General features: G+C 43.5%; 1 protein-coding gene across 1 annotated transcript in view; it reads right to left on the bottom strand.

Moving 5' to 3' along the window:
- foxo3b (forkhead box O3b) overlaps positions 1–13117 on the bottom strand; it is a 44060-nt gene extending 30943 nt beyond the window's left edge. Inside the window, exons 1-2 of the mRNA XM_070925857.1 lie at positions 13096–13117; positions 12020–12733 (exon numbers count right to left, since the gene is read on the bottom strand). Of these exons, the coding sequence (XP_070781958.1) occupies positions 12020–12565 (546 nt within the window). The 5' untranslated portion in view covers positions 12566–12733; positions 13096–13117. The remainder of the gene's footprint in view (positions 1–12019; positions 12734–13095) is intronic.

The following is a 13117-nucleotide window of genomic DNA, read 5'->3' as shown; positions in this document are numbered from 1 at the left end:
AACCTTTCTCTTACTGGGTTACTGGGTCAGTGGTCAAGTTCTGACCTTTCCTTTTGTCACCTTCAGGTAGATGTGCCCTTGCCCACTACCCCAGAGTCAGATTTCACTACCTCCACAGTCTCCACCTCAGCCTTAAAAGAGCTGAATTCATTTGCAAGATTCTCCTGTCAGCTTTTCAGCTCTCAAGTTTTTTCCCAATAAAACAAACTTGTCCAAAAATGATTTGGCAAAGGTCAAGTCAGTTTGTGCACTGTCAGCAAACACATTGGAGCATGCTTATTAGATCGACCCGTATCTGCTGCTGCTGTGCTCTGCAGGCATATCTGCTGACCCTTATCAACCCCCCGAACCCTCCCCCACTCTCTCTTATAAAACCCAGGTGTGCAAACACAAAGGTTTACCTTGGCCTCATAAATGATAACAGATAAGATGAGAGGAGGGGAGAAATGAAAAGGAAGGAGGCCCAGCTCCTCAGATCCACACTGACCTCCTAATCTGGGTTGTGACTTGGCCTAGTTTTTTTCATCCCAAGATGTCAAGAGGCATAAAAACTGGAAGTTCTTGCACAGATACAAGGTCATTTATTGCCTCATCCTCTCATAAGCTGGTGATTTGATTACGGTGACAGAAACCTAATCAGTTAAAAGAGTTGACTGCAATCTGGTATCTACTCTGTAATCAGAAGGTCACAGGCTGGAATACTGATATGAGGCATCTACGAATCTGAGGGAGGACTCAAGGCATCAGCTACTCAACAAGACTGCAACCATGCCAGCGGCAGTGTTGCTTTGAGCTAAATGCTAATGCTGAAATTATGATCTGATGATGGCGCTAGATGAAACTTTAATGGATCACCAAAGTCATTACATTTCATTGTATGGGGAACATGAACGTGTGCAACAAATTTCCAATCCATCCAATAGTGGTAGAGACATTTCGCTTAAAAACTCATAAATGTGAACCTCATGGTGGCTCTAGAGAAAAAATCAGGGTATCACCAAAATCTTTAGGATTCATCATCTGGAAACCATGAATGTCTGTACAAAAAAATGTACCAATCTATCAATTAGATGTTGCGATGTTTTACAGGACAAGTGAAAGGTATTAAAAGTGTATTTCATTACCGAACCAAAAGATGAGAGATGGAGTTTTCAACTTGCAGCTCCCTGGAGCAGATAGATCCCAGCTTTCAAAAGAGCGACTTGAGAAAGAAAAATTGTCTAATTGAAATTCTATCCCTTGCATGTTTTCGCTCTACCCGCGCAGTTAGCCCCTCGTGCAAGCAGGGCAAAGAGAACATTTGATACATGTGGAAAACATAAATTACACAGGACAAACAAAAGGGGGTTTTCTCTTTTGTGTTTGAGTAAAATCTGTCAGCGTGTCCAGATGCATACATGAACAGAAATCAACACACACTCTTTGAACTTCAGCTGCTGCCATCAGCCTCGTCTCTCTGTTTCAGTGTTCGGTGGCTAAAGCAAGCTCAACAATGGCCATGGCCATAGCTGTGACTTCATGAAGAGTGGGATTAATGCGAAGAGCTGGTGTGTGTGTGTGGGACCTTGAGGCCGGCTAACACAATGAACTATGAACTGCTAGCTACATGCAAACATCTGAGTGGGTCTTGAAAGGCTAACACACACACACTCACACACAAAGAGACTGTATTTTGTGCAGGATAATCACCACGGGGACATTATGGGAAGTATTATCAGATGCCCAGAAAGAACTGAAAACATCATTCCCTTGTTTTAATGATGCATGGAGGATGCGGAACATTGGAGCCTAGCATGTGTACAGCAACACATCTCGAGCTGTGTAATTCATACCAGAAACTGACACGCTTTGCATGTGTGACTCTGACCTATAGGATTTCACAGAGACAGGAGAATCCTGTGTGTTCAGCTAGAAAGCCTGTGGATTGAACAGGTGGCCGGTAGGCTGGCTGCTTGATGGCACTCTCGATCTTTGCTTATCAAATCTGGGAGTGCCGTCTCTGTGGTTGGAGAGCTTCCACCTGCAACTCTGAGCCGACAGAGAATGTAAAACTGTACACTGGCTGCGCACAACAGACCACACTATGGGAATCAGGTTAAAAATCTACGAACACTTGTTGATTTCTCAGAAAGACATAACTTCCTGCAACAACTTTGATCATCAATTAATGGTTTAAGTAAGTTCTCAAGGAATAATTTGCTGGTTCTGGTCTCTCACGTGAAGATTTCCTGCCTTTTCTTTGTCTTATGTGATAGAAAGATCACTTCTTTAGGTTTAAAATAAAAAAAACTAAAATACTGTTAACCATCCAATAAAAGCAAAAACGTCAAAAACGTTTTTATGATTTGCATTTCGATTGAATTATGATTGTGTTATGTATGGCAGGAGAGGGTAGCAAAATCTAATCTTATTTTTGTAGTAATGAAGCGTATTACTGCTTTAAAATTAGTAAATTGTGCAAAATGTAACGATTCTTGTTAAGTAAAGCAAATGTATACAAGGATAATATCTTCCTAATTTCGGAGTTTTCTTGTGCTCCCTACGTGCACAATCAATTCAGTGGCTTTTGAAAGGAAAGTACCTGAACTATTGACAAAGTGTGGTTATGAAAGCAGATCATCTTGGTTTTAAGAGCGAGTGAGAGCAACACAGAAAGACGTGTAAAAGTGACTCTTCATCCATGATATGTCAGCAGCACATCACTTTCACCCCCCCCCCACCCCGCATCATTCTCCACCTTTCTTCTTCTCCCGTCTCCCTCCTCTGACACAGATAGCTTTATTGTAGTCAATTAAATCTTAATCAGGAACAGTAGCTCATCCCGTCCTTTGAAGATTCACTGATGCCAGATAGGTGGAGTGGGGTAATTGAAAGAGACAGGCTCAGAAGAAAACAAATTAAAGTTTAAAAAGCCAAGAGTCGCATTGGCGAGCCAAACTCAGAGATGATCACTTTGAATCAGCCACGCGCAGATGACTGTTGACAGAGTTCGGATGATGATGGGGGGACAGAGAGGGAGATACTCAGACCTTTACCTGCTTCTCCGTCCCCCAAAATGCACAAAAATATTGCTCTTAATTTTAACTCTTGCCTCCAACTATATATGCACTATAAATGACTTGTGAAAATACACAGGGTGTGTGTATGGTATGATGGTGTGTGTGGTGGTGGAGAGAGTCGATTACAGAGGAGGAGGCGGCCGAGAGGCAAGGGGCCCACTTCAGCAATGTGGTTATCGGAGAAACTGAGAAGCAAGGCCAGAATGGGAGGTATGTGCAGCCTGACTGCATGTGTGTGCAAGTGTGTGTGTGTGTGTGTGTGTGTGTGTGCATAAGCAAAGGGGGAGGGGGGATGCGTTCACTGGGTCACTCTGTTATCAGCTGTCACCCAAACTGTGAGTTGTCCCCCCACCTGCTTGACAAGTTATCAGTTGCTATGGAGACAAACAAGTAACAACCCCCCCCCCCCCCCCCCCACTCGCCCTGTTGACACAAGTATGCATGCCTCTATGCATGCACATGTATGAATACACACACATAGAGCAGCTGAGCGGCAGTCATTAACTGTATTCTCCTAAAGACTCTCCTTTTCTGCCCAGTGAGACTTCCTGTGCTCCACTGCCCATTTCCTGTGTGACATAAACTAAATATTTCCTTTACTTGCTGTATAAATAACACAAATGGGTTGAATAACAAAAGGTGGAGGAGGAAGGAGACAAAGAAGAGGAGGCAAATGTAGATGAGACAGTTGATGAGGTGACAGCTATGTGTCCTCTGTCATTGTCCAAGCAGATAGACATATTTAGAATCACGTTTACTTAAAGGTTTGACATTTTGGGAAATATGATTATTCGCTTTCTTGCCGAGAGTTACATGAGAAGAGTCTCACGTCTCACGTCTGTGTGGTAAATATGTTCCTGGAGCCAGCAACCGGTTTGGTTAGCTTAGCATAAAGTCTGAAAACTGCTAAGGGGCAGTGCAAAAATCATTAGCAGGGGAGGTGGAGGTTATTTTTATTTTTGCTGAAGGGAGGATGTCTTAAATGTTTTACCTTAATAACCTTTAGCAGCTATCCAACACAAAATAGGATATATTAATACATAATTTGTGTTAGGGGGTCCAAAGAAAATATGAATAAATCTGGGGAGGGTGTGCTTTTTTATAAAAGTGTAAAAACAAATAAATGTTTTGTTTTTTGCCATTTTACGGGGGTTATGTGCCTGACTGTTTCTCGGATGGGACCAGTAACATCCTAGAGTCTCGGCTGATTGCTGGGCGACAGGTCCCAACCATAAAATAGTTCGGTACATAACCTCTTGTCGCTTTTTACACTTCAGTTTTTGTATGGATTAAACAAATGAGACATAACATGTTATTTAGTGAGCTTTAGAGGTGCTGGTAGGTGCATTTTGTTGTCTTTGGACAGAGCCAGGCTAACTGTTTCCCCCTGTCTCCAGTCTTTATGCTAAGCTAAACTAACTGGCTGCTGGCTACAGGTACACATGTGAGAGTGGTATCTACAGTATCTTCTCATTTAATTCTTGGCAGGAAAGCAAATAAGCATACTTCCCAAACTGATGAACAATTTAGATTTACCTATTTACTTTATAAAGAAGTCCACAGCACTGAGTCCCAGGAGCTCGGTGTGGTGCTCAGGGCCACTTAAGTACTGATGGTACAACAAACTAAAGACATAATGCTGGCCGTCCTTCAGCCCCTTCACAGTTCAAACTCATATAATAACTTACGTATAATAGTGCTGGTGCATCAGTGTAATGCTCAGCAAATTCACTTTCACTTAAATGTCTCTGTAAGTAAGTATGTGAAAAGTGGCCACAGATGCTTGTTTAATAATTACTGGTGCTTTTTTTTGGCACAACTGAATGATATATACCTCAGACAAAAATACACTTCTGTTCACTGCGTGCAGAAGAGTAACAGAGTTGTTTTTTCTGCCCATAAGCACTTTGTTTTGCATACGAGTATTTGCAGAGATATCTTATTTAGACAGCGCAAACTGGGCTGAGGGCGATGTGTAATTGTTGGTTTCCTAGATGTTTTATTTATTTTTCCAGTGGCAGACAGACAGTATGTCTTACGAGCAACATGTCTTAGAGCATGATTTTCCCGTCAAGCTGCTGTTTCTGTATTCTCTCTGACATAACAAAATGTTTTCTGGCCCTGATAATTTATTGATCCTACTAGAGAAAATTGTTCTTTACTTAACCTTTCTCCAGAGAGGTCAAAGGTCAGGGTCAACTACAGAACAGCAAGTCTGGAGCTGGGAGGAATTCAGTGACTTGTTTTCAAGGAACAGTCAGAGGTTTAACCCCTGGTGCTCCAGTTAAGGACTAGTCTCTAACCACTAGACAAACCACTATAGTCCTCTCTCTACCATACTGAGCTGGTATGTTGTGTTTGTCCTAGATGTTAAAAGGAGATCTCTACTGTATATGCCCTTTCTGGTTTGTGCTTCTAGGGAATTTCTGTCATTACAATGCATTTCTTGCATACCTAGCAGTATTTCCAATCACCAGCTCTTGATGAATTCTTGCAACTTCAGCCGTGCAGTTGTCTGGCTGGAACACTAGTTTCATGCACCGACAGTTGGAAAAGATCAGTGTAATGTGATGTTGTATAAATTGTTTTGCAGTGTGGCGGTGCTTTGATAGCTATATCAGAAATGTTGGTGATTCAACAGACCCTGGAAAGGTACTGAAACATGACAGTTCTTCTTCTTCTCTACTTTTGTACAGTAATGAAAAGGTTTATGTTAATCTTCTGGGAAAATTCCACCTATGACTTCTTGTCATGCAGGCTGCGGAAAATTACAGACTCACTATCATTAATAAACTGAATATTACACAATGTGGTATTTTTCCTGCAGGATGTTTTGCTTACTAACACAGGGTTTGAACTGAAGCATGGTGACTAATAAAGTAACTAACGTGTCCCCCTACTGCTGCCTTAAAATACACAAGTGAAGAAAATAGGATGCTCAAAGGAATCGTTTAACATTTTGGGAAACACGCTTATAGGCTTTCGTGTCGAGATTTAGATGAGAAGGTTGATAACACTTGGTATCAATTCCATTAGGTTGCTGTATGTCCTGCAAGAACTTCCAGACCAGAAGAGTTTGTATTTTTTGATACTATCATCGACTGGGCATGTGCAGGCAGCTGGTTTTTCTTTTGCTGTGTGTGTCTGTTCAACATATTCACACACACACAACATAGAAATCCTGAGCCTGTCTGCCCATAACTGTCATCATCATGTACAGCAATTCTAAGTCATGTCTAAAATCTGCCTCAAACTCTGCGATTTCTGCAAACAGCTCAGCCCAGCACAGCAACAACAACAACAACAGTGTGACCATAGTGTCTCAAAGAAATGCTGAGGTGTTACCATGATGACCACAAAAAGACAAGAAAGGATCAAGGGAGTACGGAGTGTAACAAGAGCAGAGGCCCAAGATTTATCTCTATTCATTAGAGCCCACAACAGATTTCAAGAGTTGTGCTTCCGAGGTGCAGTGGCGAGCTACAGGGGGACGGCTTGTTTTTGCTCGCCACAGTGTTTTACATCCAGACAAATGAGGGAGCTGGCAGGAAAATAATGAGGGATGGAATGGGAGAAAGAGAGTGGAGTGAAAGAGAGGAGTTAGAGCGATGAAAGAGAGGCAGAAACTGTGAAAGAGGGTTAGCCTTTAGCCAAGAACGGGCTCTTAAAAATTAATACAGTGATCTGAATTCATCCCGAGCGCATTGAATAATTGAGAAGTGTGTTTGAGGAGAACAGATCGTGCCGAGTGTGACATGGTTGAGATGGTGAGGACGCAGGAAATGATGGGAAAACCAGTGAGCGAGAGACAAAAAACCTGTTTTCTTTCTTACTTTCTTGCAGATGCAAATACATACACACTCACAAAGAAGACTAAAAAACAAAGTCAATAACTAGATTAGAGTGTATGTATGCCAGTTTCAAAGCCTGGACTAATCATAACAGAAAAGTTGACAAATTATGTCTACTTTCACACATGGACAGACCGTGAGATAGGGAAAAGGGAGAGGGATATAAAAGTAAAAAAAAAGACCTGCTGACATACACTATGGCCAAAAGTGTGTGGACACCCCTGACATATACTTCTATAAACTTCTGGTCTCTGGCTACATAGAACTCGAAAATTTGGGACATATATTTATTTGCTATTGATCTTTTCATCTAACTCTTGTCCAGAAAGCAAATAAATGGGTTTGCCAAAATGTTGAAATCCTCTTTTAAGGAACGTCTTAATGTTACACTGTCAACAGTGGGCTTCCAACATTGCAGCAACAGTTTGGTTAAGACCCTTTCCTGTTTCAACATGACAATGCCCCCGTGCACAAAGAGTGGTCCATGCAGAAATGGTTTTCTTCATTCGGTGTGGAGGAACTTGAGTGGCCTGCCGAAAGCCCTGATCTCAACCTCATCCAACACCTTTGGGATCAACCAGAACCCAGACTGCCAGCCAGGAGTTATCACCCAATACCATGGCCGACATCACTAATGCTCTTGTGGCTGAATGGGAGCAAATCCCTGCAGCCAGGTTCTCCAAATCTAGTGGAAAAGCTTCAAAGAAGAGTAGAGGCTGTTATAGCTGCATATTAATGTAAATGGGTTTGGAGTGCAATGTTCAACAATCACATATGGATGTAATGCTCAGGTGTCTGCATAATTTTGGCAAAATTGATCATTTTCAGATGTAAAATCTTGATGCAGCGAAACTCCTCTGGCATCTAAAGAAAAAACGTGTCCATTGATCAGAAAATGGAACTAGAACAGAGCCTGAGGGTTTTCCTCCACGCAGAGGTTGACTGCTCAGGGTGACACTATTCAGACTTGGAGGGGTGTCTGGAGCTGGTGGGTTCCCATAACCCATCTGCGTCTCAACCTCACACACCCACCAACCTCTCCATTGGGAATCACAGCCAGAGGGCAGTTGTAATACACCAATTTAGAGCAAAGCTTGTTAATTTACTCCCTCAGCTCCCCCTCCCTTCTCCTCCTTCAACTGTCTTTATGCCCCCCCCAACCCCCCCACTCCCCCTTTTTATTGCCTTTTTGCTTCAGTTCCTTCAGCTTGGCACGATGCCAGCTCCATCTGAGAGGCCTCCAGATTGTCTTCTGAGTACCTGAATGCCCCTGTTTTTAGGACTTCCTTCAGTATTAGAAGAATTCCCTTACTAGCGCATATATATAAATGTGTATATATATATATATACACACCTCAGAAAATGTCAAGTTCCAGCCACTAGTAGCCATGTCTTGCAGGGATATTCATGGCTGACTCCAGGATCTTATCGCCACACATAAAGCCCACCCTGCTCTGCATTGATGGACAACCAATGAAAGGATTAATGTTGTTTTTCATTGGCAGCCCCTTCCCTTTTGTCAACCTCTGATAGGAACTATAAATAATTTCAGCCCAAAAGACAAAAGAATCAACACTTTCAGCATGCTAGGCCATTAAAATGATAATCAACATGCCCGGCGGGCTCATGAGGGCCTGCTTTCCATATGCCTCCAGACAAAGTCAGATTGGGGAATGTGCGGAGGGAAGCGCGGTAGCCTCTGGCTCTGTGTGAAGGTTGTGCCATGGATGAGCCTCTGCTTTTTGGTCTCTTTGTAAAGTAACAGATCAAATGAGGAAAGGTGTGTTTAGCACTTGTGGTCATGACTCACTGGTTCGTGGTTTGAGCTGAACATGAAGCACCTGCAAATAGCCATCAATTAAACAAGGACATTAAGAATAATGTACATATTAAACAACCTCGTGTTGACAATGATCACTACTTAATGCAACTCTAGGGGTCTTAAAGATTAAAGTAACCTTATGAATGAATTCTAATGAGTTGAACTAATTTCAGACTCCTGTATAAATTAAGACCTGCAGCAGACACTGGTGATATGCCTGAACATGACCAGGGAAATGTCTGAGCATGTCGGCCTGTGCGGGAATGTATACAAGGTTTAAAAACACACATGAGAACTCGAGCTGTCAACTTTATCTGAAGTAGAAAGAACTGTATGTACCATGAATGTGAGTATGTGTGGCTGTTAAAACCTCTAAACCTTAAATGAGAATATCAGATGTGTGTGTGTGTCTCTGTGACATAACTAGGTCTTGGCCGGTGATGGGCAGCTGCTGGGAACAGGGAGCCTGTTACAGCAGGGTTAAGTAACACTAGAGCACAAGGTTCACAGCAGCCAGGAATACTTGCACACACACACACACACACACGCACGGATGTATACACCCGCCTGTGTACTTGCACACAGATACACACAGGTGCACCTAATCTTTCGATTATGCAAAGACACACACACACACACATACACACTCGGAGGAGTGTTTACAGGTGCTATTTTGAGATGCAGCCCGTCACTGCCCCGCCATACCACAGCTTCTCTTAGCACACATTTCAGCAGCTCCGAACCAGACCTGCCCCTCTAGGACAGGACTCCTGCTGGAAAACTCTAACACAGGCTGTGTCAATAGCCACAATCAAGAAATATATTGCTATAATATATATATGTATATATCTGGTTAACGTCTTACTTCATGAGTGTATTATTTTATACGATGTTAGCAGAGCGGTGGTCTCCCTTTCAGGCAAGGTGGCCCACCACTGCTCCACCTAGCGGGAGACCCTACTGACAAATACCTGAGTTTCATTACCAACCCAAATCTTTTTTTGATGCTTTACTTTGAGAAATATAAATTTGTTTTCTTACAAAGCTAATGTCCTTTTTATTGAACAAAAGAAGCCACATTTGTCAAATGTTAAAATTCATAAAATTGGTGAAATGTTGATTTTTAATCTGGATCTATTTGATCAAAGAATTAGTCAAAGTGATTATGAATCTGAGCAGACATTTGATGCTAGTAAACAGTGCTGAGATCAGGGTTGAATCATTGATATATTGTATGCTGAGTTTTTCATTGCATAAGAAGAAATACATCACCAACCATTGTGTTACTATTACAAGCCTCTGCAGTGGCTTCTCCTGGTTAAAGACAATCTAAGGTGATAAAAGATTTCCTTGTGTTATGCTTGGCTGTCTTAACCTACTTTTACCAGGGCTAATGGTTAACTGACAAAGATGTGAAATAAAATGACGTAAGTGGGAACCTGGGAGAGAAACCCAGGGGGATTACTAGGATTTGCTCAGCAAATCTCCTCAACAAAGGTGCCCTGACTGCATGAAACTGTAGGTGTTCAAACCCGCCTCTGTGTGGAGGTGAAACCTAAGAGTCTCTGAGAGTGAAATGGAGAGCGAGGGGGCTCTGAAAAAGTCCCCGTACAGAGGTAGTCCTCTGAACACCTGGCTCTGCAGGCTGTCTTTGGTTTCATGGGCTTTTTTACAAAAACCTAACTGCAGCATGTGGCACGCTCTGGCCTTAATGCTGAGGGACTTGCTTATAGGTTTGGAGCTGCAGAGATCCATCATCCTAAAGAAAAGTCCTTGTAAATGTGCTTCATCTAAACTGTACTCATTTGTGATGCTGTGTGTTGCCCCAACTCTGTGTTTGAAGAAGAAGAACTTGAGTCTGTAATGAAAAGAGTCTCTTATAAGAAGACTAAAAAAAGGCATAGGCTGTATGAGCTGCAGCCGAGATTTATTGACAGACCATGCGTAACACTAAACCGCCGACAGCCTGGCCCTCATGCCCAAAATTCCAGGAGTAACAGCCCTGCATGGTGACGGTGAACCCGGCCTTGACTTGGTGGGGCTACACACACACACACAGCCTCCTTCTTTGCTCTTCACTGAAGCATATCACATAGCAAAACTTGAGAAGCCCTGACAAAATATGACCTATGGGCTCCACGCCCCAAGGGACTGGTTCTACGGCCTCTGATGGGTGTTAATCTCTGCTTTCTGACCTTCTGCGCCTCCCTCCTTCCCTGTCTCTTTTCAGTGGTCCCATATGTCTTTTGGGTGACCAGATCGAAAAAAAGAAAAAAAAGCTTTACCATTTACAGCTCACCCAAACTCATGACAACCCAGTAGTTATGTAATTCCCCCATGGCAGGATCAGCAACCTTGGCAGTTGCCTACCTGACCCAAGAGGCTGACAGATCCCTGCCAAGGTTTACATAACAAATGGCAAACAGGGCTGTGGTTACAGTAGCATGACGGCAATTTAGCCTATAAATATAAAAGCAAAAAACATGAAGTGATAAAACCATAGTGTCGCAATAATCTCACAACCACTAAAAGACTGTAAGTGCCCCACATGGATGTCTCACAGTGGTCTTCTCAGGACTCACACTTCTCCATGCAGCATTATTGTTCAATCGTTTTGTTTACATCCAGCATCCTTGTTCTATAAATGGATTAGCTGCTGCTCAGTAAACTGTGTTATGTAATTGTATCAGTCTCTGAGTCTTAAACGGGGTTGCGTCACTCAAAATAGGCTACTGTGTTTCCAGACAAACCGGTTACAACGTTTCTGTTTGCTCTAATTCCAGCCATGTGACTGTGGCCGTGGCCTCAGAGGAATATTATGCTCATAACTCATCAGAAGTGTCAAATAAATAAAGAAAAAAAAGAAGACAAAGGACATCTGCATCTGATGCAGTTTCAATCAGAACTCCACAGCCTTCTTTGTCTATTAAATGTCTGGAATAAGTGCAAGACATCACGTTTAGGTCAATTTAAAAGATAATTATGTGTAGGTCACCAAACCCCACGCTGCTTAAAGAGATGAATGATCCCGATGTGATTTTTTTTTCTCATTTGCTCTACGTTTTCTGACTGATCTGTAATTTCCATTAGAATGATAATGAGAGGTATAATGAGAGCCAGACTTTCCAAAGAGACGCTCGTAAAAACACGACTGCGCAGGCATAATTGTGTGTGTGTGTGTGTGTGTGTGTGTGTGTACGTCAGTGGGTTTACAAGCCACATGCTTTTTGTTTTTGTTTTGATGGAGGAAGGAGGGGGGCTGGTTGGGTGAGTGGGACGACTCTTACCTTCCATCCTGCAGAGCTGTTGCTGTCGCCTTTGTCTTTGAAGTAGGGGATGGATCTCACCATCCAGTCATAAATTTGGGACAGTGTCAGTCTCTTGTCCGGCGCGCTCTCAATGGCTTTGGTTATCAGGTCGGCGTAGGAGAGATTCCCCCAGGCGTTGCGACGAGACGATGCTTTCCTCGGGGTCTGCTGAGCAGCCAAGCTGTTGGGGGTCAGCGCGCCAGAGGTGGCCGTCGGGGAGTGCGTGGAGAGCGGGGAGCCTCCGCTCTCATGGCCGGGGGAGGAGAGCGCTCCATCGGCTATGGGGCTGTTGCTGCTCTGGTCCTCTGTCGCCAAACCAGAGCCATTGACACTGGTGCCATTATCCTCATCCTCATCCTCTTCCTCGGGTATAATATCTGTGTCATTGCTCTCCGGTTTCCCCGCGTTTGAGTCCGGTCGTGGCAGCGGCCAGGTGCAAGATCTGGGCCGCTTCTGGGGCTCAAAGTCCGGGTCGATGACCACGTCCAAATCCGGGAGTGGGTCGGGGAACGGAGCCTCAGCCATTATCTCCTGCTCCGGTCACGATCTCGCCCCCGCTGCCAGGTAAAAGTTACAAGACAAGAAACGAAGAGCTGTCAAAGTCGCGTCCCATGAATGCGCGCTCCCGTCCTTTGTTGCTATTCCACACCAGCGAAGTCCCAACAGGGCCGAGAGCAACTTAGTTATCAACGCCTGTTGAGGACATGAAGAAACAAAGAATATACCCAACACGTTCGGTTAGAGCCAAGTTAAAACACAGCCTAAAAGACACAACACAGCGGCGTACAGAGTGTGCACATTTAACCTCCTTCTGTCAATGAAGCTACAATAAACGACCTCTTAATTAAACTGGCAGATTTAAATGGAGCTATGCGCCTCTCTGGGCGTCACTTCATTATAAAACACTACTTGCTCATGAGAAGGAGCTCTACACAAAACCCCGTCCTGGTGCAAGGGTCTGAATCCACCCACTGGAGATCAATGGTTGAGGAGAAAGTGCTCAAACCTCATCTCTCTGGGAAAGAAATCCGCTCTGAACACTTGAAATGAAATACCTTGCACGGCCAGTCACTTGCG

The sequence above is a fragment of the Enoplosus armatus genome, chromosome 19 (assembly GCF_043641665.1).
Source record: "Enoplosus armatus isolate fEnoArm2 chromosome 19, fEnoArm2.hap1, whole genome shotgun sequence".
In the NCBI taxonomy this organism is placed as follows: Eukaryota; Metazoa; Chordata; class Actinopteri; order Centrarchiformes; family Enoplosidae; genus Enoplosus; species Enoplosus armatus.
This window is presented reverse-complemented; position numbering and strand designations above follow the sequence as displayed.